This window comes from Schistocerca gregaria, chromosome 4 (assembly GCF_023897955.1).
Source record: "Schistocerca gregaria isolate iqSchGreg1 chromosome 4, iqSchGreg1.2, whole genome shotgun sequence".
Classification (NCBI taxonomy): domain Eukaryota; kingdom Metazoa; phylum Arthropoda; class Insecta; order Orthoptera; family Acrididae; genus Schistocerca; species Schistocerca gregaria.
Window position 1 is genome coordinate 740,522,164 of NC_064923.1, and position 27,357 is coordinate 740,549,520.

Below are 27,357 nucleotides of genomic sequence, written 5' to 3' on the forward strand. Positions count from 1 at the left end.
GTCGGATTGTAGCCTATCGTGATTGCGGTTTATCATATCGCTACATTGCTGATTGTTGCGTTGGTCGAGATCCAATGACTGTTAGCAGAATATGGAATCGGTGGGTTCAGGAGGGTAATACGGAACGCCGTGCTAGATCCCAGCGGCCTCTTATCACTAGCAGTCGAGAGGACAGGCATCTTATCCACATGGCTATAAAGGATCGTGTAGCCACGTCTCGATCCCTGAGTCAACAGATGGGGACGTTTGCAAGACAACTACCATCTGCACGAACAGATAGACAACGTATACAGCAGCATGGACTATCAGCTCGGAGACCATGTCTGCGGTTACCCTTGCCGCTGCATCACAGACAGGAGCGCCTGCGATGGTGTACACAACGACGGATCTGGTTGCACGAAGAGCAAAACGTCATTTTTTCGGACGAATCCAGGTTGTGTTTACAGTATCATGATGGTCGCATCCCTGTTTGGCGACATCATCGCGGTGAACGCACATTGGAAGCGTGTATTAGTCATCGCCATACTGGCGTATCACCCGGCGTGATGGTATGGGGTGACATTGGTTACAAGCCTCGGTCACCTCTTGTTCGCACTGACAGCACTTTGAACAGTGGACGCTACATTCCAGATGTGTTACGACCTGTGGCTCTACCCATCATTCGATCCTTGCGAAACCCTACATTTCAGCAGGATAATGCACAACCGCATGTTGAAGGTCCTGTACGGGAATTTCTTAATACAGAAAATGTTCCACTGCTGCCCCGGCCAGCACATTCTCCAGATCTTTCACCAACAGAAAAGTCTGGTCAATGGTGGCCCAGCAACCGGCTCGTCACAATACGCCAGTCACTACTCTTGAACTGTGGTATCGTGTTCACGCTGCACGGGCAGTTATACCTGTACACGCCATCCAAGCTCTGTTTGACTGAATGCCCAGACGTATCAAGGCCGTTATTACGGCCAGAGATGGTTCTAGGTACTGATTTCTCAGGATCTATACACCCAAATTGCCTGAAAATGTAATCACATGTCAGCTCTAGCATAATATATTTGTCCAATGAATACCCGTTTATCATCTGCATTTCTTCTTGATGTAGCAATGTTAATGGCCAGTAATGTATGATTCACCGCAGCAAAAGCTACGTTCTGCGTGTGAGTTGCAGAAGGAATTCAGTCAACTCAGTCAAAGTCATTGAAGAACACTTCTAGCTAACCACGAGTCTCTACTAACAGCTTCCATCAACGACAGAAACTGCAACAAACCACGAAGGCCAAGGCTGCCGATTGACTGCGAAGTTTATTACGGCCTACACCTAAACAGTACTCCATGGACTCCGCGCTTGGAAACGAGTTCAAAACTGCGATCGAGCCTAGATCTAGAGCGTTTCGCAACTCTCAGCGGAGCGCTGCGTTGGCCCAGAAGTTTTATCTGTGAGAAGCCGCGACCTTGCGCGTGACCACTCACCATAAATGGCACTCACAAATCAGAAAACGTCAAGTTGCACATCCCTCGTTCTTCCTATAGATTATCTCCCGAGACGCTTTGAGATTTGAATGCTCCTGCCCCAGAGTCAAAGAGGACACACAAAATACCTCACACCTATGTATTTGTCAGAAAGAGGAACAACTACATTTTACACTTTTACCAGGCACAACTGTCAATGAGACTTGTAGAGAAGGTAAGAAAGGCAAACCTATGTTTACAGCATATGTAGACTTAGAGAAGGTTTTGACAGTGTTGAGTGGAGTGCTCTCTTTTCAAATTCTGAAGGTAGCATGGGTAAAATACAGGAAGCCAAAGACTAAATAACTTGTACAGAAATCAGACGGCAGTTATATGAGGTCAGGCGGATGAAAAGGAAGTAATGATTGAGAAGGGAGCGAAACAGGGCTGTAGCATATCCCCAATGTCATTTAATGTGTACACTGAACAAGCAGTAAAAGGAAACCAAAGAAAAATTTGGAGTAGGAATTAAAGTTCAAGGAGAAGAAATAAAAACTTTCAGGGACAGCAAAGGGCTTGGAAGAGCAAATAAACGGAATGGACAGCATCTTGAATGGAGGACGTAAGATGAACATCAATGAAAGCAACGAAAGGATAATGGAATGTAGTCGAATTAAATAAGGTGATGCTGAGGGAATTAATTTAGGAAACGAGGTACCTGGATTAGTGGGTAGGTTTTGCTATTTGGGCAGCAAAATAACCAATAATGGTAGAAGCAGAAAGAATATAAAATGTATACTTGTAGTGGAATAAAAGTGTTGCTGCATAAGAGAAATTTATTAACATCGAATGTAGATTTAGGTGTTAGTAAATCTTTCCTGAAGGTTTTTGTCCAGAGTGTAGCCACACATGTAAGTGAAATATGGACGATAAACAGTTCAGGGAAGAAGAGAACAGAGCTTTCTGAAACTTGGTGCTGCACAACAGATGAGGAGGTACTGAATGAAATCCGGGCGACAAGAAATCTGTGGCACAACTTGACTAGAAGAATGGATCGTTTAGTGGGCCACATGGAGGCGAAGAGATGAATACAGTCAGCAGATTCAGAAGGATGTAGGTTGCTATTCGAAGATGAAGAGGGTTATACAGGATAGAGTAGCATGGAGGACTGAATCAGACCAACAGTCAATCTTCCCGGTCAAGATAACCAAACAAAAAGCCTGCTATAATCACATTATGAATGGTTATTGGGAAATATGTCAAACGGACAAGAGCTTCGGGAGTGTGCTTGATTGATAATGTAAGCCGTATTAAGGATACCCCATTTCAGCTGTAACAATTCCTGATATCCTGGAGGTGAGTGGGTATTTGGACTAAATTAGCTGTACGTTTCAGCTGACCTGCTTGTAGAGCGTAAGTCGCAGTGCGGTAGCTTGCATGTCAGAGAGGTGGGACGGACCAGGATTGAATCCATGGGGGTCGAGGTTGGGGGAGGGGGGGGGTGAGATTAATGATGGCAGGACTGTCTACTGGTCAACCAGAGTGTGGCTTTTTGGCGGTTTCTCAAGGTCGTTTGGACAAGTACTAGGATGCTGCTCAACTTTCTCAGAGAATACAACACGTAAACTCACACACGAAAATTTTACACCATTCACAGAGAGAGGGCACACAGGCCTCCCTCCCCTTGGTTACATCAACGTCTGTGGCTTCAGGAACGGTATTCGGCCACAAAATTAAATTTTCCAAATCTTGGTAAAGAGGACGCGTGGTGGTGGTGGTTAGTGTTTAACGTCCCGTCGACAACGAGGTCATTAGAGACGGAGCGCAAGCTCGGGTTAGGGAAGGATTGGGAAGGAAATCGGCCGTGCCCTTTCAAAGGAACCATCCCGGCATTTGCCTGAAACGATTTAGGGAAATCACGGAAAACCTAAATCAGGATGGCCGGAGACGGGATTGAACCGTCGTCCTCCCGAATGCGAGTCTAGTGTAAGAGAACGCGTACTAGACGGCATAAACGCTAAGGAAAAGAACGAAGATAATTTTGCTACAGATTTCAGAGTGGCCATTGCGATGTGCAATCCTTTCTGTAATATAAGCGCCAGAAATCGCAGCATCTTTGAACTCGTATTGCAACGGGCGGTTCCCTGTTACTGTACCTCCTCGAGATGTCTTTGACGTATAGAAATCACTGAAGTCAAACTGTTACGAAAGGACCAACGAGGAACAATACGTATTTTGAAGAAATCCATTGTCAGAAAATGGGGACCTAACACTACTGTTCTCAGAACGATTGATATGTCACTGTAGTTTTTCATGCCTTCCCAGACTGGACTCGATCTGTCCACACGTGAAAAGTGAATGTCATCCTGCATGGACTATTTCAAGTTACGGATGCTGCAGCTGGCCGAGACAAGAAGACTGGTGCCTTTCAATATGCCACGAAGGTCGGTACTTGGCTGCGGTCTAAACAGTAATCCGGTTTCGAAAATTTTACGCGAGAAGGAAGCTGATAACTCCATCGGTATGAATGCGTAGTAGCCACTCCCTCCAACTCACTTGGCGCAGGTTTCAAGGACTATCGTTTCTGAGACTGTGAAAGGAATCAAAGACACGTCAATCACTTTCTGTTTTGCTGCAGTTTCTCCGAAGCTCAGCGCAACAGCTTACTGCAAAAACTGAGCGATGGGGGCTCGGTCTGCTGGCCTGCCTACCTCTGGAACCGGTGTCGATGGTCAACACCTGGGTTGTGAGCGGCACGTGACGGAAGGAGGGCTGGAGCAGCAGAGCCTCGCGATGGGGTCTGGTTGGGCCGAGTTGGGTTTGACAACGCATGCACCCAGCCAGATCACCGAGCCACTTGTCGAATGTTGGGGTAGCCGCTAAGGAAGGCGACGAAGGTCGTGCTCTGGATCTCTGGTGATGGGGACCTCCTTCTGTTATTTGAAAAGGAGTGAAAAGGATATTTGATGGTGGGGAGGGTGCACCGTAACATACTGCCTATTGGCATTGTAGCCCAGTGGTTTTATTGTTTAAATTAAAATCGGGGCAATATTATTGTGCCTTTTTCAGTGAGTAATATGTATTTGTTTGTTCTGCAGTGTGCCTTGGCTTGAGAATGGCCAGTGGTTGTTAGTTCGTCTTCTTTGAAGCCACGTGACTCTGTTAATTGGTGAACAGCTTGTATGCACCCGCTTGCAATGTTATAAACTGAAGTGGAAACACCGGTAGTGGCACTGTACCCGGTGGCAATGTCATCCTACTGTATCAGGTACTGGGTATGAATTTGAAATTTAATTGTGATTTTATTATTATTATCGTTAATTCCCCATTGAGGAGAGCGTTAAAACACAATCATTAATCACAATGACAATATGGTACATAAATTGGTACATTTCAAATTCATGGCACTTTTTTTTGTCTCTTTCTTTTCTCTTCCCAAAAACCTCTCATAAATTCACTGTGCTTCTTCTTCCTCTCTTCTGTCCACTTCCTTCCTGCTTTCTCCTCTTTTGCTGGTTCATCGAATTTCTGTTTGTTGATTTTTTCTCTGTGTTTTCCTCTGTTTGATATTTCTTCTGTAGAGATGTTAAGATTTTTAAGGTCTTCCATGGTTTCCTTTACCCAGTTAGTTTTCACCTTATTCGTCACCACTATGTTAAAAATCTTCTTGGTCAGCCTATTTTCATTCATCCTATGAATGTGCCCATAGAATTTTGCCCTTCTTTTTCTGATATTGTCTGTAATTGTCTCTGCCTGTTTGTACAATTCCTTTGTTGGTCTCTTTATCCAGATCCCCTGTCTCTGAACTGGCCCATAGATCTTTCTCAGAATTTTCCTCTCTTGCTTTTCCATTTCCTTGATTTTAGTTCTTCCTCTGATTACTGTTGTTTCTGAGGCATACAAGGCCTCAGGTAAGACTACTGTTTTGTAATGTCTTAATTTGGCATTGATGGAAATATTTCTTTTATTGTAATGGTTCCATGTAAGTCTGAATGCTTTTTGTAGTTTTGTAGCCCTTTCTTCATTGGCTGTTGAATTCAGTCCTGTTTTCTGTATAATCTCTCCCAGGTATTTGAAACTTTCTACTTGTGTTATTTTTCCGTACTTTGTTATCAATGGGCTTCTGTCTGCAGATTTTGTGTCCACGTACTGTGTTTTTTCATATGATATTTGTAGTCTTGTTCTGGCTGCGATTTCATGCAATATCTCTAGGGCTTCTCTGGCTTCTTTTATGTCATTTGTAATGATGGCTATATCGTCGGCAAAGGCCAGACATTTTATGTTGACGGTTCTATTTTTCTCTCTCCCCATTTTTACCCCATTGACTCCTTTGTCCCACGTCCTGATTATTTTCTCTAAAACAGCGTTAAATAAAATGGGTGACAGGCCATCTCCCTGTCTCACTCCTGTCTTGATTTCGAAAGATTCTGAGATCTCGGCCATGAACTTCACTTTTGACTTTGTATTTGTTAATGTTTCCTGAATTAGTTTTCTGGTCTTATTGCCTACCTTCATTTCTTCTAGTGTATTAAAAAGTGTTTCTCTGTCTATGGATTGTGATTTAGTATAGTGTATTTTTTTCTAACCTACAACTGCTGTGTTTGAGGTTGTATTTTGTCAGTTACATATACTCGCTTGTCAGCTTACCTAGACAGAGGCGTTTGTATTTATTGTGTACGACAAAATCCATTCAGTTATATCGGTCAATCTTAGCAAGTTTCCCCTGATCTGATCGAAACCCTTGTGAAGGTGTATGGCTTTAACTATTTGTTTCGAGTTGTACTTAAATTGCTGAAGTAAGGCCCACCATTTCTGAGTGTATATTCTGTTATTGTTTGAGGATGCTGCCTCGCATGTGATTTATGTTCACAGCTGATTGAAAAACAAGCGAGTCTACTTTGGTGTTTGCAACAACCTTGACTTCTGGGCCGTTACCTTGGCGACATCCTGCCGAACGCCCCGAGGGGTAAGTTATTGCGGCGGGAGCGCTTTGCCGCGTCGTCTGTCATTCCTAGAAAAAGTTGAGTAGTTGTCTTATTTCTTGGAGCTATACTTGAGTTGCGCGATTGCCACCAGGGTTGTAGGCTGTAGAGTTTAGCGGGATTAACTCATGAACTTTTGTAAATTACTGAACGATTCAAACTTCATTCTTACTATCCATAAACTCAGAGGCTTTGTGTTTATTGGATACTGTTTCCTTCCGCTTATATTGTTAAATTTCAGTGGTTTCTCACTTTATGTCACCATAATTCTGATGGTTTTCATGTTGCTATTAATCTGGAATATAGTTGATGAGTATGTTTTTCTTAAATAACCAAACGACGAACTATCTGGATGGGTCTCCCACGTGTTGATGTTTGATCCTTTTCTATCCTGAACCTGTTACCTGGGTTTCAAAAACGCTGTGAAACTGACGATGATCCTTCCAATAAATGCTCCTGATTCGTTAAGGGGTGACAGTCACCTTGAAGACAACAGCACAGCTATTTATTGCTTTACAATATGTGGAAATTAAAACGACCTATGATCGCAAATTTTTGCTATCACTGACTATTTTCACGTGCGCATATTGCTCCTGAGTTATGTAAGGACCGACTACGGTGGCGCAGTGGTTAGCACACTGGACTCGCATTCAGGAGGACGATGATTCAGGACCACGTCCAGCCAACCTCATTCAGGTTTTCCGTGATTTTCCTAAATCGCTTCAGGCAAATGCCGGGATGGGTCCTTTGAAAGGGCACGGTCGATTTCCATCCTTCCCTAATCCTAGCTTGCGCTCCGTCTCTAATGACCTCGTTGTCGACGGGACGTTCAACACAAATCTCGTCCATTTACACTCCTGGAAACGGAAAAAACAACACATTGACACCGGTGTGTCAGACCCACCATACTTGCTCCGGACACTGCGAGACGGCTGTACAAGCAATGATCACACGCACGGCACAGCGGACACACCAGGAACCGCGGTGTTGGCCGTCGAATGGCGCTAGCTGCGCAGCATTTGTGCACCGCCGCCGTCAGTGTCAGCCAGTTTGCCGTGGCATACGGAGCTCCATCGCAGTCTTTAACACTGGTAGCATGCCGCGACAGCGTGGACGTGAACCGTATGTGCAGTTGACGGACTTTGAGCGAGGGCGTATAGTGGGCATGCGGGAGGCCGGGTGGACGTACCGCCGAATTGCTCAACACGTGGGGCGTGAGGTCTCAACAGTACATCGATGTTGTCGCCAGTGGTCGGCGGAAGGTGCACGTGCCCGTCGACCTGGGACCGGACCGCAGCGACGCACGGATGCACGCCAAGACCATAGGATCCTACGCAGTGCCGTAGGGGACCTTCACCGCCACTTCCCAGCAAATTAGGGACACTGTTGCTCCTGGGGTATCGGCGAGGACCATTCGCAACCGTCTCCATGAAGCTGGGCTACGGTCCCGCACACCGTTAGGCCGTCTTCCGCTCACGCCCCAACATCGTGCAGCCCGCCTCTAGTGGTGTCGCGACAGGCGTGAATGGAGGGACGAATGGAGACGTGTCGTCTTCAGCGATGAGAGTCGCTTCTGCCTTGGTGCCAATGATGGTCGTATGCGTGTTTGGCGCCGTGCAGGTGAGCGCCACAATCAGGACTGCATCACCTCTGGTGATCGTCGAGGGGACACTGAATAGTGCACGGTACATCCAAACCGTCATCGAACCCATCGTTCTACCATTCCTAGACCGGCAAGGGAATTTGCTGTTCCAACAGGACAATGCACGTCCGCATGTATCCCGTGCCACCCAACGTGCTCTAGAAGGTGTAAGTCAACTATCCTGGCCAGCAAGATTTCCGGATCTGTCCCCCATTGAGCATGTTTGGGACTGGATGAAGCGTCGTCTCACGCGGTCTGCACGTCCAGCACGAACGCTGGTCCAACTGAGTTTCCCCTTCCTGGGACAATGAATTCACGGTGTTCTTATTTCAATTTCCAGGAGTGTATGTCAAGAGGATCCTCAAACATACAAAGCTCCTAATGTTGTAACGTGTGTGTATGGAATTTGGTATTATACCTGTTGTTGCATAATCACTCTAATCTCCAGTTGTATTTCCTAACCCATCCCGAGGTCTCTCTTTTACATTTGTTTTATTTGTGTTCATCAATAGTCGCAGTGCCATTCCTACAGACGAAATTTTCATATATTTTAGTTGATATGTAAGGGTTTCTTAGCTATAACTATTGAACCTGTGTGCAAATATTCAAATAACATTAATGCATTGTTCAAAGCATAATTATTATGATTTATCTGTATATATAATTTTATATTTGTACCAAGCTGTTGGCAGTACAGTTCAATAAACCAAAGCAAAAATTTTATAAAATGGCTTTATGAAGGCTGCATCCATGAATATACTGTAGAGAGTAGCTAGTTTCTCTCTTCCATGTATCCGACTATCAGGAATGGATGACACTGGAGACTTGAAATACAGCTTCCACGAAAACGACGTCACAACATGCTGAGAGCAACTTTCCAGTAAAATTAACATCGAGAACAAGCTTCTTGAACAGCCTGGATAAAGACCTTTGTGAATGGTACCCACTATAAGAAGTTGAGCCAAGAGATACCCAGTTGGAGTGTGGTGAAACTTTCAGGACTCTCAACAGACTACGAACAGGTGCTGCAGCAGTAAAGAGAAACTCATAAAAACGGTGATTGTGACGAAGTACAGGACATTATGCAGACATCACGTTGTCCTGCCGGTCGTTAAAAGTGCAGCCCCGAAGAACTAAGGCTGGGAAAGAACGCAGCTGCTGACATCGCCCAATGTCGGACCAAAATTTTTTGAAAATGACGTGGTCTTGAGGGTGACCGGAAAGACATGCGGGCACGAAAACGTAAAGAAAAGAAAAGAAGGTAAGTGTTACGAGGGTTGAATTAAAAGTTTTGCCTACACATTTGTTAACTGGGGTTCGATGGGAATATTTTAATAAATCAAACTCATAAATAATCCTAAGAATATGATCTTTAATTACCAATATTCACTTTTGCACATAATCACCAGCCACTTGGCCGGCAAGAGTGGCCGTGCGGTTCTAGGCGCTACAGTCTGGAACTGCGCGACCGCTAAGGTCGCAAGTTCAAATCCTGCCTCGGGCATGGATGTGTGTGATGTCCTTAGGTTAGTTAAGTTTAAGTAGTTCTAAGTTCTAGGCAACTGATGACCTCAGATGTCAAGTCCCATAGCGCTCAGAGCAATTTGAACCAACCAGCCACTTGGATACATTTCTGCCGCCACGGAATAAGTCGACACTCTGTTTCCTCAACCACAGTCTCACAGTTCTCTCAACGCTTTGTCAGAAGCATAATCATGTCCATGCAGATCGCCTTTCATTGTCGGGAACAGATGGAAGTCAGGCAGTGCTAAATCTGGACTGTATGGAGGACGCTGTACGGTGGTGAGATTCAATATCTGAAATTATGCTGTGGTGACCGATAGCCAAGCAAAGCAATAATGTGACCCACATGTCCTTGTGAAGTGCCGATTGCGCTTGCAGCTTCTCTCTGAGTGATACGACGATATTCCAGGATCAATCTGTCAACATTTTACTCTGTGGTTGCTGTCATAGGACGTCCAACTCCTTGTTTAACACGCAGGTCATATGTTCCTACCTCAGCGTCTTTAAACTTACTCGCCCAATAACGCACAGTACTCACATCAACACAATCACCATAAACTGCTTTCATTCTCTGATGAATCTCCTTTGGGGTGACATCTGCTGTCAAGAATTCAATGACTGCACGTTCCTTAAGTCGCATTGACCGACCGTCTGCGCAGGGTTCCATACTTTACACTGCAACAACACAACCGTTCAATACTAAGGCGTCTCGCCTGCTGGAGCTGTACAGAAGAGGCTACGGAACAAGCCAGTACCTGCCGCAAACCTATGCTGCCAACTATTGAAGAGTTATAAAGGTGGAGGCATTACATTTCAGTCAACCCTCGTACACTGAAGAGACAAAGAACCTTGTATACCTGCCTAATATTGTGTAGGGACACGCGAGCACGCAGAAGGGTTGCAACACGACGTGGCGTGGACTCGACTAATGTCTGAAGTAATGCTGGGGGGAAAGCATGAATAGTTCACGGCTGTTCATAAATCCGTAAGAGTACGATGGGGTGGGGATCTCTTCTGAACAGCGCTTTGCAATACATCCCAGGTATTGCTGAATAATTTTCACATCTGGAGAGTTTGATGGCCAGCTGAAGTGCTTAAACACAGAAGAGTGTTCCTAGAGCCACTCTGTACCAATTCTGGATGTGTGGGGTGTCGCATTGTCCTGTGGGAATTGCACACGTCCGTCGGAATGCACAATGGACATAAATGGATGCAGGTGATCAGACGTACGGGTTACCTATCAGAGTAGTATCTGGACGCATCAAGGTTCCCATATCACTCCAACTGCACATGCCGCACACCATTACAGAGCCTCCACCAGTCTGAACAGTCCGCTGCTGACATGCAGAGTCCATGAATTCATGGGGTTGTCTCCATTCCCGTACACGTCCATTCGCTCAGTACAATTTGAAACGAGACTCATCCGACCAGCCATCAACAGTCCAAAGATGGATCGATGGACGTAGGCGAGGCATAAAGCTTTGTGTCGTGCAGTCATCAAGAGTACAGGAGTGGGCCTTCGGCTCCAAAAGCTCATTTCGATGATGTTTCGTTGAATGCTTCACACGCTCACACTTGTTGATGGCCCAGCTTTGAAATCTGCAGTAATATGCGAAAGGGTGGCACTTCTGTCACTTTGAACGATTCTCTTGAGTCGTCGTTGGTCCCGTTCTTACAGGATCATTTTCCGGCTGCATCGATGTCGGAGATTTGGCGTCTTACCCGGATTCCTAATATTAATGGTACACTCGTGAAATGGTCATAATGGAAAATCCCCAGTTCATCGGTACCTCGGAGATGCTGTGTCCCGTCGCTCATGTGCCGACTATAGAACACGTTCAGACTAGCTTAAATCCTGATATCCTGCCACTGTAGCAGCGGCTCTGAGCACTATGGGACTTAACTTCGGAGGTCATCAGTCCCCTAGAACCTACAACTACTTAAACCTAACTAACCTAAAGACATCACACACATCCATGCCCGAGGCAGGATTCGAACCTGCGACCGTACCAGACCGTAGCGCCTAGAACCACTCGGCCACACCGGCCGGCTACAGCAACAGTAACCGATCTAACACCTGCGCCAGACATTTGTCTTATTTAGGCGTTGCCGACCGCAGGGCAGTATTCTGTCTGTTTCCATACCTGAATTCGCTTGTCTATACGAGTTTCTCTGGCGCTTCTATGTAGTTACGTTAAATGTCGTCCACCCCTGAATGGAGTGCGCGGCCGGCACAGTCTCCGTGGCGGTATGAAGGCTCAAGCGCCACTCCAGGCTGTGGGTCGCCGCAGAGCAGCGCCCACGCCACGCGTTCCGTGCCAGCGGCTTCCTTCCTTTCCGGCCTGCCGAGCACGGCGGGACTTCTTGCCGACCGCTGGACAAACACTGCGGACGGAGGGCGCCTGCCGTGTTTTTCTGCCGCCACCACACGCGTCACGCTGGGCGCGTGTGCGGCCGACAGCGGCCACCCCCCGCTCGCTTTTTCGGGCCGCGTCACCCTCGGGCGCGCACAACGCGGGCAGCCCTCACCGCTGCCGCTGTCTCCACTTCCGGTAAGAAGCCCGCGCAAGAACTCTGCCGGCCGAGAAGTGACGGTATGACGAGGCATGTCGTGTGAAACTGACGTCTCTCACCAGGGTGCACCTTTCGAGCCTAATATGTGAAACGTTCCCTCTCCCCGAGCCTCGGAGTCTCCGTGGCATCGCGACCGCGGTATGAACCCTCAGCCGACCGAGGTGGCCGAGCGGTTCTAGGCGCTACAGTCTGGAACCGCGGGACCGCTACGGTCGCAGGTTCGAATCCTGCCTCGGGCATGGATGTGTGTATAGGGAGGTGCACACAGTATCATTGTTGTGTACAGAAGTTCTTAGTCTATGTTAGGGTGACTACTACCTTTTATTGCATGGCTGAGTACTTGTATCTTAATCAAAATGGCTCTGAGCACTATGGTACTTAACATCTATGGTCATCAGTCCCCTAGAACTTAGAACTACTTAAACCTAACTAAGATAAAGAGATCACACAACACCCAGTGATCACGAGGCAGAGAAAATCCCTGACCCCGCCGGGAATCGAACCCGGGAACCCGGGCGCGGGAAGCGAGAACTCTACCGCACGACCACGAGCTGCGGACTGTATTTTCATCATTCCAGACAGTTGCGCAGTAGTACTCAGTGAACCACCTGGTAATGTCACTGAGCCCTTTTTTCCAGATGACATACAAAACTTAAGTAAAGCACATTTGCCTGCATATTTTGGCGCTTTCCTACTAATGTTAGTGTCATTACTGTAATGGTTTCCTTTGCAATGAGTGACTCCGCAGGCCACCACCAGCAATGGAGAGTAAAGCACTGAGAATGCCAGCCGCTCGGGCTGTTATCAAACAAGCGTCCGCATGAGAACCCGTGGCAGAAGCCAACAGGCAATTTGTCAAAGCCTTAACAATTAAAGCTTTATGATTAGCTATGTATGGAGTGTAGACGTGTATGGAAGTGAAACATGAACAATAAATAGTTTGGACAAGAACAGAATTGAAGCTTTCTAAATGTGGTGCTACAGAAGAATGCTGAAGATTAGATCGGTAGATCACATAGCTAATGAGGAGGTTGTTGTTGTTGTTGTGGTCTTCAGTCCTGACTGGTTTGATGCAGCTCTCCATGCTACTCTATCCTGTGCAAGCTTCTTCATCTCCCAGTACTTACTGCAACCTACATCCTTTTGAATCTGCTTAGTGTATTTATCTCTTGGTCTCCCTCTACGATTTTTACACTCCACACTACCCTCCAATGCTAAATTGGTGATCCCTTGATGTCTCAGAACATGTCTTACCAAGCAGTCCCTTCTTCTTGTCAAGTTGTGCCACAAACTTCTCCGCATTGAACAGAATTGGGGAGAAGAGGAGTTTGTGGCACATCTTGACAAGAAGAAGGGACTGGTTGGTACGACATGAACTGAGGCATCAACAGATCACAAATTTTTGGTAGCGTGGAGGGTAAAAATCGTAGAGGGAGACCAAGAGATGAATACACTAAGCAGATTCAGAAGGATGTAGGTTGCAGTGGGTAATGGGAGATGAAGAAGCTTGCACAGGATAGAGTAACATGGAGAGCTGCATCAAACCAGTCTCAGGACTGAGGACCACAACAACAACAACGTCGTAGGTTTACGGGCCTCGTGTTAACTGGCTCTAGGGTTCAGTGCAGGACTACACGTGTCGAGTGAGCGTTCACAAAGTGTTGCAGCAGCAGCAATGGCAGCACGTAACGGGTAGCGGGTAGCGGGTACTCACCGAGACTGGCGGTCATGTGCTCGAGCTCTTTGGTCTTGCGCTTCCGCGGCCGGCCCTTCTGGCGCGCCGTCGTCGCGCCGCCGCCCCCGCCGCCGTTGAAGAAGCCGAGCTTGCTGGGGTCGTGGACGGGGGGCGGCGCCGCCGCGGGCGGCGTCGGGACGGACAGGGGCGGCGGCCCGGCCAGGCCGTGCGGGTGGTGCGCGTGCGGGTGGGGGTGGGGGTGGACGTGTGTGTGCGTGTGGGGGTGAGCGTGGCCGTGGTGGTGGGGGTGGGGGTGGGGGTGCGGCAGGAACTCGGGCGACGGGAAGGGCGGCTGCTGCGTCGGCGGCGGGGGCGGGGGCGGCGGTGGCGGCGGCGGCGGAGGGGCCGCGCAGGCGGGCGGCGCGAAGTGCGGGGGCGGCGCCGGCAGCGGGCCGGGGGCGGGCGCGGCCGCGGGCGCGGGCGGCGCCTCGCAGCGCAGCTCGTAGTGCAGCCGGCAGAAGACGGCCGCGTCGCGCATCCCGTAGTGGTCGCCCTTGGTGAGCAGCGCGTCGCACGCGGCGCATTTGAAGCAGTGCACGTGGAAGACGAGGTCGCGGGCGCGCAGCACCAGCTCCGTGGGCAGGATGGCAGCGCGGCAGCGGGCGCACCGCCGCACGCCGAACAGCCTGCCGGCAGAGAAGGCGCGTAAGCTAGGCAGCTGCGACGGCGAGACGGTCGCACATTTCAAATCAGTGTCACAAACAAATCGGAAAGAAAGCAGGGAACGTACACAAGGCACTAGCGTGACCGAAACATGTTGCCAATGAACCCACAACACTGTGCAGTGGTGCACTGTTTGTATACATTGTAGGGACTGTACAATAACAAATGTTCAAGTGTGAGTAGGAGTCGGGCTCCGAGGGTTACGTATGAACTTTATTATGTATATAGGGTGTTCGGAAGTTCCCTTAACTCTTTCCACCCTGGCCTGCACAATCGTGCGGATTCAGTTTCAGATCTGCTGTGGCTCAACATCACTTCCCTGTAACTCTGGAATGCAACGATTCTGTGAGTCCACAGCTTCTGTTCTGCAGTTGTTTTGTTGACTATTGTAGCTACCAGAACACAGTATATCAATTCAAACTTAACGAAAAAACAAAGCCTGGCGTCACCGAGATAAACAAAATGTATTTTTCTGTATTTAGTTAGTTTTATAAATTACTGCAGGATTTCAGATTGATACGTTTCATTTAACTTATGTAAGTTGTTCGAGCACAGGCATGGAGTGCCTTTTGGATATTATAAATGTTTGTATCTTGAGTAACATGCCAACGACTTCTTGAACAGACTGTCGCACTGAGAATTTTTTCAGTATTTTTACCTAATTCCAGATGTCATACGGTGTAGAAGTTGATACCCAACCGATAAACTTTTAAGAAATTTTCTCTCGGGGTGGAAAGGGGCCGACTTGAAGCAGGAGAGGCACCACACGACATTTTAATTTCCACTGTCTATAATTTTACATGTAAATCCATAAAACTTTGTCAGCATGACCAGGAAGGATTCACACTCGTAGCAGCGGAAGTTCAAAAAGTAACAAAATAAATTTGTTAAGATATGAAATTTCATCATTTTTTCACTTACTATTGGCTGCATTTGTTGTTACAGGTACACTTTCCTTCATAAGTAAGAGAGACTGTTAGATGAATTTTTCACAGCATACAAACCATACTTACAGCTGTCTGAAACTCTAGAGTCTGTTTAATTTATGAAAAAATGAATGACCTGTTACGTTTTAAACTTTATGTTTAAAGAAAAACAAATTTTGTTGTTAATTATCTCAATTTTTAGCAAAATTTGTAACAGATTTGGAAAATTCTAGAGTTTCATACACCTGTAAGTATGGTTTGTATGCTGTGCAAAATTCATCAAAGAATCTGTCTTACTTGTGAAGAACAACAATTCCAACCAACAGTAAGTGAAAAAAAAGATGAAATTTCGTGTCTACAAAAATTATTTTGTTATGTTTCTGCACTTCCACTGCTATGAATCCTGAATCCTTCCTGATCATGCTGACGAATTTTTATGAATTTATTTGTAAAAGTATAAACAGTAGAAAATAAAATGTTCTGTGACCGCTCTCCTACTCCAAGTCGGCCCGTTTGACGTCCTACCCCCCTTAACAGACTTCTAGGACTTGTAGAGATGAGTCAATATGTAATATTTTGAATAGGGACCCATGTCTGGAAACGCGCCGTAGAAAAGGAAATTGTACGACGGTTCAAATTCAGATGTTTAGCTCATCCACTTGTGCTGAAGGAAACAGAAAAGTCTCAACAGTTGCTTGTCCTGGTTTGCAGTAGGATAGACAGGAGGACGTGCCACTGAATGTCCGTCAGGAAATAAAGTTTCAGCGTGATGATGTACCACCTGATCTCTCACGTGCGGTTCGAAGACATCTCAACACACTATATGGTGAAAGATGGTCACGCACAAGTGGTGCAGCCGCGTGGCCGCCGCAATCGCCGGATTTACGTCCTACATCTACATTTATACTCCGCAAGGCACCAAACGGTGTCTGCGGGGCACTTTACGTGCCACTGTCATTACCTTTCCTGCTAAAGTCGCTTATGGTTCGCGGGAACAACGACTGCCGGAAAGCCTCCGTGCGCGCTCGAATCTCTCTAATTTTACATTCGTGATCTCCTCGGGAGGTATAAGTAGGGCGAAGCAATCTATTCGATTCCTCATCCAGAAACGCACCCTCTCGAAACCTGGACAGCAAGTTAAACTGCGATGTAGAGCGCAGTCGCCCGGAGTGGCCGATCGGTTCTAGGCGCCACAATCTGGAACCGCGAGACCGCTACGGTCGCAGGTTCGAATCCTGCCTCTGGCATGGATGTGTGTGATGTCCTTAGGTTAGGTTAGGTTTAAGTAGTTCTAAGTTCTAGGGGACTGATGACCTCAGAAGCTAAGTCCCATAGTGCTCAGAGCCATTGGAACTATTTGATGCAGAGCGCCTCTCTTGCAGAGTCTGCCACTTGAGTTTGCTAAACGTCTCCGTAACGCTACCACGCTTACCAAATGACCCTGTGACGAAACGCGCTTCTTTGGATCTTCTCTATCTCCTCTGTCAACCCAACCTGGTACGGATCCCACACTGATGAGCAACACTCAACTATAGGTCGAAAGAGTGTTTTGTAAGCCACCTCCTTTGTTGATGGACTACATTTTCTAAGTACTCTCCCAATTAATCTCAGTCTGGCACCCGTCTTACCAACAATTAATTTTATATGATCACTCCACTTCAAATCGTTCCGCACATATATTCCTAGATATTTTACAGATGTAGTTGCTAAAAATGTTCAAATGTGTGTGAGATCTTATGTGATTTAACTACTAAGGTTATCAGTCTCTAAGCTTACACACTACTTAACCTAAATTATCCTAAGGACAAAGACACACACTCATGTCCGACGGAGGACTCGAAACTCCGCCGGGACCAGCCGAAGAGTCCATGACTGCAGCGCCTTAGACCGCAGTAACTGCTACCAGTGTTTGTTCAGCTATCATATAATCATACTATAAAGGATCCTTCTTTCTATGTATTCGCTATACATTACATTCTGTGGACTACTACTTGTTGAAAATTGTTCAAATGGCTCTGAGCGCTATGGTACTCAACATCTGAGGTCATCAGTCCCCTAGAACTTAGAACTAGTTTAACCTAAGGACATCACACACGTCCATGCCCGAGGCAGCATTCGAACCTCCGACCGTAGCGGTCGCGCGGTTGCAGACTGAAGCGCCTAGAACCGTTCGGCCACACCGGCCGGCTCTTTTTCTTCGTTGCAGACATTTTTATTAAGCTTCGAAACTGCTGCAAAAGTGATGTGGTCTAATTTCCAATCACCATCGTTACCTTTTTTTTTATGAAGTATTGTATCCCTTCATTAGGAAATATTACGTTCGCACGTCAGTCGTAAACGCGCTGTCAACAGCTGGTTACACGGCAAAGAGAAAGCATGAAAGAGCCGCTCCGACGCGAAGTGGCTCGGCGGCGGGCTGTCAGATTAGAATGAGAAGTGAAAAGGGAGGCGGGGGAAACGGCCGGCCGCCGCAGCCAGCCTGTGTTTCGTCAGGCGGGTAGCAGGTAGCCGGCACCCTGCAGAGCGGCCGCCGGCCAGCAGGTAGGTTGCGATCGCAGCACGCCGCCACCACAGCCACCGCCGCGATTTAGAGCAGCTGTCTGCCGACTCGGGACTGCATTTGCATACGTCCGTCCTATCGGCCGCCATCTGCCTCGTAAACCTGCGGCTGCTGCCCACTGGCCGATCTGGAAGCCAGGACCCCCGCGTACCGCAGTTTCCGCACACCTGTCACCTCGCTGTCGGACACTGCTCACTTTCGGTCTGCTCAAAGTCCGATTTAAAGTAGTCGGAATCTGACAGGCAGCGCGCCGGCCTGCTGCCGCCAGGAATACACCAATGGGAGCTGTCACTCCTGCTGCGCAAAAAGAGCACTATTCTGTTCTCTAACCGTGAAGATAGACTCATATTAAAACATCCTTCCTTTACCACACGTATGTTTTTGTTGTTGTCTTCAGTCCTGAGACTGGTTTGATGCAGCTCTCCATGCTACTCTATCCTGTGCAAGCTTCTTCATCTCCCAGTACTTACTGCAACCTACATCCTTCTGAATCTGCTTAGTGTACTCCTCTCTTGGTCTCCCTCTACGATTTTTACCCTCCACGCTGCCCTCCAATGCTAAATCAATGCTAAATTTGTGATCCCTTGATGCCTCAGAACAGGTCCTACCAACCGGTCCCATCTTCTTGTCAAGTTGTACCACAAACTCCTCTTCTCCCCAATCCTATTCAATACATCCTCATTAGTTATGTGATCTACCCATCTAATCTTCAGCATTCTTCTGTAGCACCACATTTCGAAAGCTTTTATTCTGTTCTTGTCCAAACTATTTATCCTCCATGTTTCACTTCCATACATGGTTACACTCCATACAAATACTTTCAGAGACGACTTCCTGACACTTAAATCTACTGTAAGTGTCTCATTTACTAATCTAATTCCCTCAGCATCACCCGACTTAATTCGACTACATTCCATTACCCTCGTTTTGCTTTTGTTGATGTTCATCTAATGTCCTCCTTTCAAGACACTATCCATTCCGTTCAACTGCTCTTCCAAGTCCTTTGCTGTCTCTGACAGAATTACAATGTCATCGGCCAACCCCAACGTTTTTATTTCTTCCCCATTGACTAATACCTACTCCGAATTTTTCTTTTGTTTCCTTCACTGCTTGCTCAATATACAGATTGAATAACATCTGGGAGAGGCTACAACCCTGTCTCACTCCCTTCACAACCACTGCTTCCCTTACCACACGTATACAATAGGCAAATCCTTTATTTCCATTTTACTGTGCTTTATTGCATCATAGACTACTCACACTAGAATCCAAGTTGTATCTTAACGTTCCGAAGTACAGCGGGCAATTTAGAATTGTAAGTATGCTGTTTAGGTTTTTATATTGGTAACCCCACGTAGCGCTCTGTATGAAAATCACTGACTGTGCTGTGTGCATTCTGTGGCTGGTTTGCATTGTTGGAATATTCTAGTGTTGAGCAGTTGGATGTGAACAGCGCGTAGCGCTGCGCAGTTGGAGGTGAACCGCCAGCAGTGGTGGATGTGGGGAGAGAGATGGCGGGGTTTTGAGAGCGGATGATCTGGACGTTGTGTCGAACAGAGAGAGTAAATTTGTAAGACTGGATGTCATGAACTGATATATATATATATATATATATATATATATATATATATATATATATATATATATATTACAAAAAGGTAGAGCCAAACTTTCAGGAAACATTCCTCACACACAAAGAAAGGAAATATGTTATGTGGGCATGTGTCCGGAAACGCAACGCTTCTTTCCATGTCAGAGCTCATTTTATTACTTCTCTTCAAATCACATTAATCATGGAATGCAAACACACAGCAACAGAATGTACCAGCGTGACTTCAAACACTTTGTTACAGGAAACGTTCAAAATGTCCTCCGTTAGTGAGGATACAAGCATCCACCCTCCGTCGCATGGAATATCTGATGCACTGATGCAGCCCTGGAGAATAGCGTATTGTATGACAGCCGTCCACAATACGAACACGAAGAGTCTCTACATTTGGTACCGGGGTTGCCTAGACAAGAGCTTTTAAATGCCCCCATAAATGAAAGTCAATAGGGTTGTCAGGAGAGCGTGGAGACCAAGGAATTGGTCCGCCTCTACCAATCCATCGGTCATCAAATTTGTTGCTGAAAAGCGTACGAACACTTCGTCTGAAATGTGCAGGAGCTCCATCGTGCATGAACCACATGTTGTGTCGTACTTGTAAAGGCACATGCTCTAGCAGCACAGGTAGAGTATACCGTATGAAATCATGATAACGTGCTCCATTGAGCGTAGGTGGAAGAACATGGGGCCCAATCAAGACATCACCAACAATGCCTGCCCAAACGTTCACAGAAATCTGGGCTTTTTAGCGATGTAACTTTACGATGTATCATAATTTCATTCTGATAAAGACACCCTTAGTAGGTGTCGAAACCTAGATCAGTGCACCTACGACTTAAGTGCGACCATTGGCTGTGTAATCTTATGTTGGAACTCACAGAGTACTAATCTCAGGCTGTAGGTACAACGTAATGTAAAATAAGGAAGCTCATTTTTTCTACGATCCATACATTATTGAATACAATGTCAACAATAGATCTTTTGTTTGTATTCATACAAGAGCATGTCCACGCTATTTGCAGCAAAGATAAAGATGCGGAACTGGGAGAAATTCTTAGAGACGACCCTGCTACATAGGATCGGTTTCCACGTAGAAACTCAGGCTTCCGCCGATGAAACTACATGGGACGTACAGATACGTAAAGAATCTCTTCGTATTCCACACTGCGTTCGTCAGAAGTTGAAGAGTGATGTGTCTGCTTGCAAACGCATAACATTCTGTGAACTTCGCACCAGCTTGTAAAAGTAAAGGGTGAATAACCGAAGCTCTACTTGGCGACAGAGGGAGGAACATTGGAGTTTATCGTGCTATCGTCGGCAGCCTTATGCTTAACGGAGCACAAACTCCGATACGATGAGGATGGTGGAGGAATTCCGTCGCTACCTTTCCAAAGATAGGCTTAAGGCTCGAAAGAGCGGATAAACTTGTATTGCATGGTCCGATGGAAGTTTGAAGCTCGATACCTACGAATGTGAGCCCATGGCGTTACCAGAGTGCAGTCAGACTCGGTTCCGTGAATACCAGCAGACTTAGAAGGCTCTTGCAGCGTGTGTGTGTGTGTGTGTGTGTGTGTGTGTGTGTGTGTGTGTGTGTTACTGGTGGTTTCTTACGCTTGCTTCCTCCCAGAAGCGTGGCGCGACAACCGACAGAAAGCGTCAACAGGCAAAGGACGACAAATCACTGATAACTAATGAAGCTGTTAGCCACGAGTGAATAAACAAGCTCCGGAATGACGGCTGGTTGATGCGGCACTCTTTTCTGGAAAGAGGGTCCGTTATCAACGTCACCACGGGGATAATGAATCACGCTAACCAGTGATAAATTCTTAATTTTTTTTCTGCAGCCATCTTGACCTCAGGCGCGGGGCGCAATGTTTCCGGCCCCCTAAGAAGGGGCTAGAAGGTGAGTTCTGCGTCTTTTTCCTGTGTTGTTGCTATCTGAACGCACAAATGTAGGAGTGCGGCGCTTCGCTTTCAAACGTACCGTCGTTGCCATTTTCGAACTGAGAAACCTAGTTACAGTTCATTAACAAGAGCATCCAAACTCTGCGTTTGTACAATATGAAGCTTTCCTTGTCTCCGTACGATATACTTCGTGTAAACTGCATTTACTGAAATAAATGTAATTTACCCACATTATATAATTACGACCCTCTACGAAACCTTTTGGCTGCGTTCACGTTACGTGCCACAACGGCTCTGTACTGTATTTCCAACGAAAGAAACAATTTAAAGTATTTCGTTGGGGCCGTTAAGTGTTCCCAGTGTTATGTCGGGTGAACCCTGAGCTCTGTTCCCGACAAATGCCAATTTGAGAATCAAACATCCTTAATTCGACTCAGTTTTACGTTTGTGCGTTTGTGAAGAGGTAAAGAGCGTTAAGAACCTAGGTCGCATAAATTGAATGATTTAGAGGTCCCCATGTGATTTATTGCCGAGTTCAGGAGGAGAATTTCTTTTACCAGTGTCTCCGCTAAGTAGTACTATATAGTACGACGGTACAGAAACTGCCAACAGTAGTTTCCACCTTACGATACATATCTTCACATCCTTGGGCTGCAGTCACTTATAATCATGCTAACTGACGGCTCTAACACGCGTATAAAATGCATTTCGTGAGGGTGAAATTTTAGCAATTCTACTATTGTTTTCTTATTGACAATCTCTCAAAACTATTCGCATTCGTTTTAGACTAATAAAACGTCAATATAATGAGTTAAATTAAGATAATAACGTGTACGCACAGAACAGAAAAGATAATTTCTGTTCTTTTTTCCTTAATTGTAGGTCATATCTGGTAGCATGCTCCCACGTGCTTCGACCAGCATCCTGTCGACGTTAAAGAACTTCGCAAGGAATCAGGAAACGGAAATTGAGGAAGAGATTCGACATTCCGCTAAGGTATTAAAAAATGTGGAGGCTGAAGTGCTCTTTGTGCACCAAAACCGTAAGAACTCTTTGGAAGCAGAGTTTACGGAGAAAATAAAATGCCTGAGGTAGTTCTGCTTCACGGAAAAGGAGGAAAGCTTGAAAGTTAAACAGGGTGGAGGGGAACTTGCAGCGATAGCTTCCTCAAGTAAAATGCGCGAGAGAGAACATCTGGTAAAAACAGACATTTTTTTCTACCTCGTTACTTCTGCGTCGCTTAGAAGACGGCATTTTCCGTGAAATATTTTCTTTTTTTAATTTTTTTCCACAAGCAATTTCATACTTCGATTAAACTTGGTAATCAGCCTGAATAAAGCGAAAAACAACGCAATGTCTGGTGGCATAGTTTCCCAGTTACGTAGCTCTGTGCGTATCATAGAGTCCAGGCTACTGCTGGCTGAATTGATCGTAAGCTCTTTAAGCAGGAGTGATTTTAACAAACAAATACTCGACAGTGAAAGCAACCGTTTAACCAGGAGTGAGCCAGAAGAAGTATCATAAATATTTAAGGGTTGGTCGTAAGCTAACATGGAAGAATTCACTGACTGATATGAAGAGCTGTGGTATTGTTCTGATGCCACTGATCTCGCAGGAGATGGAAAAATGATGATTTATGTTGAGAAATCTTCTTTGATTCCATACCTAAGAATAAATACAGAAATAGAACACCACGAACTATCGTTCTCCTTCTTCTTCTCCTTCTTTCGTTCGGGCGAGTTGTGGACCACGTTATTTCGACCGTGTCTTTCTTTTACCTTTAATACACATCCACAACACACTCATTCATTTTCTGTGGGCCTGCTTTCTTTCTGTCTTGTCAGTTTTCTACTTTGCCTTTTCTCTGAAATGCTAGTTAATTCCAAGTCCCTTCTCGAATAGGTCATGGTGTTGGATGACTTCATTCGTGTTCCCTACTACTTGGAGGCTCCGCTCAACCTCTGTGAAACAGGTGCTATTGATATTTTTGTGTAGATAATAGGTAAGAATAAACTTGCTCACTACATTCTGGCTCATTCGCATTGTGTGTCCATAGAAGTTAATCCTATTAGCTTGGCGTCGACCACCTTTTCCACATGCCAGTACAATTCGCCGTTGTGCCGTCTTATAAACTCAGTTTTCTCTTTTACTGGGACTAAGATCTTCCTTAAAGTATTTCTTTCCTTGGCTTCTAACTTCTCGTTCTGACCTTTCCTATTCAACGTGAGGCATTGTGCAGCACTCACTACATCAGGCTGACTACCTCATCATGTGGTCTGTACAAGCACCTCTACTTTTGTCAGTGCTGTCCGTCGGTAGCTTGCGAAGCTTCATAGAAGTTCTGCTGCGTACCTTGCAGGACTAGCGCATCTGGAAGAAAGGATATTGCTGAGAAATGGTTCAGTCACAACTTAGGAATGATGGAGGAGAGAAGCTCTCTTGGAAATATAGCTGCTGGGATGTCTAGATAACGCGGCGATTCTCCTCGAAATGGCGTACAAAATTATCAGAAATACTAACGACAACGTAACTAAATATCTCTACGAATCTTTACACGTGTAATTTGACCCATCACTGCCTCCACCCATCACTGTACCAGAATACGTTGTCATCTACTATGAAGCACTGAACCAACAGGGAGAGCGAATGCCAAGTAGCTCCACATCATTAATATAAATCATTACTCCCCTCCCCCCTACCCCAGCGACCAAGTTTCCGCAGATCAATTGGACAATGTATGTAGCAATGTTTTCCATCGAATGAAACCTTCGTACAGGCGATGTGGTATGAAGCCGTCACCAAAGCGTGAGAAGTTGAAACTGCCCGACCTTGCGCAGATGTGACTCTCAACCACTGGCATATTCCATATCCCATTGAACATCGTTTCTTGTGTCACAAGCAAAACGTAATTTGAAATTACGTGAAAGGAACTGGCCCTTATCGCCAGGACGCCACCCCAACACTATCACAACGCCACACTTGTTACAACCGCACTGTAGATTCTTCCCACCCGCAAGACATTACAGCTACGTTTGGCAGGCTGGTCACTTAGCGTACTACGCCCAAGAGACTGCACATTCCCTTCCTGAAGACTGCAGCGCCCACCTTGAAAATCAACTTTCTCTAATGAAGCGGTTACAGGCTATTGCTTGAAATAAGTTACGAAATAAATGCGTGAACGTACTTTACCTGTATAGTTTCTTGTATAGTTCAACTACATTTGAACCGAAACAGGATCGTTATACGTTTTCCTCTTGTTTATGGACAGATATAGCCTGAAGATGTAGCTGTACCGCCATCGTTTTAGTTGGACCTCAGACAAATGTTTATCACACCGCTGAAGCGGTATTTTTCATCATGACACAAATCTACAGCTGCGGACGTTCACAATACAAAATTTTCTGACTGCGAAGGAGACACAAACCTACCGACCGATCTCCATTTCTCCAACTGAATAGTAAAACGAGTGCTACGCATATTCGAAAATTCAACTTATCAGAGCGTTACTTTGTATCACTTTAACTCAAGATTTCTTTAGTTCGAACATCATCAAAACACCGTCGACGGTGGTGGACAGAACTCCTTGCAGATGACGCAGCTACTTTTGAACACCTTATTTGAATTGACGATCAGAAGTCTAGAATAGCAGAAAAAGCCGACGTCAATGAAAGTGATTTTGGAAAAAAAATAAAAAAGATAAGTCAGTCCATAAGAGCATTGTCCGTGAGATTTAAGGATCCGCGTTCGAGCACCGATCTGCCACACAGTTTTAATCAGCACATAAGTTGCAAAACACAGGACCATCCACTGCAAAGGGAGAGATACATCCTGGAAACTGCGCAACAGTGTCTCAGTTGACAAACTGCCTGTTGGCTTCTCTCTGGTGTACTTCAGCCGACGTTGATTTGGTGATTTTTCTCACGTTACGCACAGCACGAATGGCTGGCACTGTCAACGCTTCACCCTCCATTACTGGTGGTGGATTGGAGCCGAACTGGCGGCCGCAGACTTTATATACATGGCCAAGGACCAAGGACTTTTCCGCGTACATTTCCGGTGCGGTTCTCTTCTTGCCACTGCAACGGTCGTTCGCTACAGCATGGAGGGCCAGGATCCATTTACCTTGAGGCTTTCTTCCTTCTTATTGAAGTTATTCTAGTGTTTGTGTATTTCTATAGCTTCGCTGAACAAGCGGATTTGGTAGTTCTTCTCTACGGCAAGAACTTCCGCGTCAGAAAATTTTACTTTGTTGTCGGTCTCACACAGCATGTGCTCTGCCACGGCCGATTTTTCCACCTGCCCCAACCTGCAGTGGCGTTTATGTTAAGCGATCCTCGTGTTCATTGATCGTCCAGTCATTCAAACACAAACCGACAAAGAAGATCAACGTGTGTCTCAGATTGGCAAAGGAGAAAAGGGACGCAATAGCGTAGCATGCACATGCGGAAACGTTTATGATGGAATGACTTAACGATCAATGAAGACCAGGATAAAAGAACATACGCGACATTGGAGGTTGCGGCAAGTGAAGACGTCGGCCGTGGCAGAGAAAGCGCTATGTGAGACCGACCACATAGCAGAATTTGGAGACACGAATGTTCTGGCTGTAGAGAAGAGCTATCACAGCCGCTTGTTCGGAGAATGGTGGTGGTGGTGGTGGTTAGTGTTTAACGTCCCGTCGACAACGAGGTCATTAGAGACGGAGCGCAAGCTCGGGTTAGGGAAGGGTATCGGCCGTGCCCTTTCAAAGGAACCATCCTGGCATTTGCCTGAAACGATTTAGGGAAATCACGGGAAACCTAAATCAGGATGGCTGGAGACGGGATTGAACCGTCATCCTCCCGAGTGCGAGTCCAGTGTGCTAACCACTGCGCCACCTAGCTCGGTTTGTTCGGAGAAGCCTCGAGGTGAACGGATATTGACTTCCTGTGCTGCATCCAACGACCGACGCAGGTAGCAAGAGGAAAACTGCACCGGAGATGACCGCTGAGAAGCTCTCGGACAGTGGCGCGCTAGGTACATCTACATCTACGTGATTACTCTGCTATTCACAATAAAGTGCCTGGCAGAGGGCTCAATGAAGCACCTTCATGCTGTCTCTCTGCCGTTCCACTTTCTAACGGCACGAGGGAAAAACGAGCACTTAAATTTTTATGTGCGAGCCCTGATTTCTCTTATTTTATCGTAATGATCATTTCTCCCTATGTAGGTGGGAGCCAACAGAATGTTTTCACAATGGGAAAAATGGCGACTGAAGTTTCATGAGAACATCCCGTCGCAACGAAAATCGCCTTTGTTTTAATGATTGCCACTCCAATTCACGTATCATGTCTGTGACACTATCTCCCCTATTTCCCGATAATACAAAACGAGCTGCCCTTCTTTGTACTTGTTCGATGTCATCCGTCAGTCCCACCTGATGCGGATCCCACATCGCACAGCAATACTCCAGCATATGGCGTAGTGTAAGCAGTCTCTTTGATAGACCTGTTGCTCCTTCTAAGTGTTCTGCCAATGAATCGGTCTTTGGATTGTTCAACCCACAATATTATCTATCAGATCGTTCCAATTTAGGTTATTTGTAATTGTAATTCCTAAGTATTTAGTTGAATTTACAGTCCTCAGATTTGTGTGACTTACCGCATAATCAAAATTTAGCCGATTTCTTTTAGTACTCATGTGAATAACTTCACAGTTTTCTTTATTCAGCCGCGCGGGATTTGCCGAGCGGTCTCAGGCGCTGCAGTCATGGACTGTGCGGCTGGTCACGGCGGAGGTTCGAATCCCCCCTCGG

At 46.2% G+C, this 27,357-nt stretch overlaps 1 protein-coding gene across 1 annotated transcript in view; it reads right to left on the minus strand.

Annotated features, from left to right (window-relative positions):
* LOC126267456 (LIM/homeobox protein Lhx9-like) overlaps positions 1-27,357 on the minus strand; it is a 461,415-nt gene that overhangs the window by 92,288 nt on the left and 341,770 nt on the right. The window contains exons 3-5 of the mRNA XM_049972725.1: positions 14,286-14,529; positions 14,139-14,195; positions 13,883-14,033 (exon numbers count right to left, since the gene is read on the minus strand). Of these exons, the coding sequence (XP_049828682.1) occupies positions 13,883-14,033; positions 14,139-14,195; positions 14,286-14,529 (452 nt within the window). The remainder of the gene's footprint in view (positions 1-13,882; positions 14,034-14,138; positions 14,196-14,285; positions 14,530-27,357) is intronic.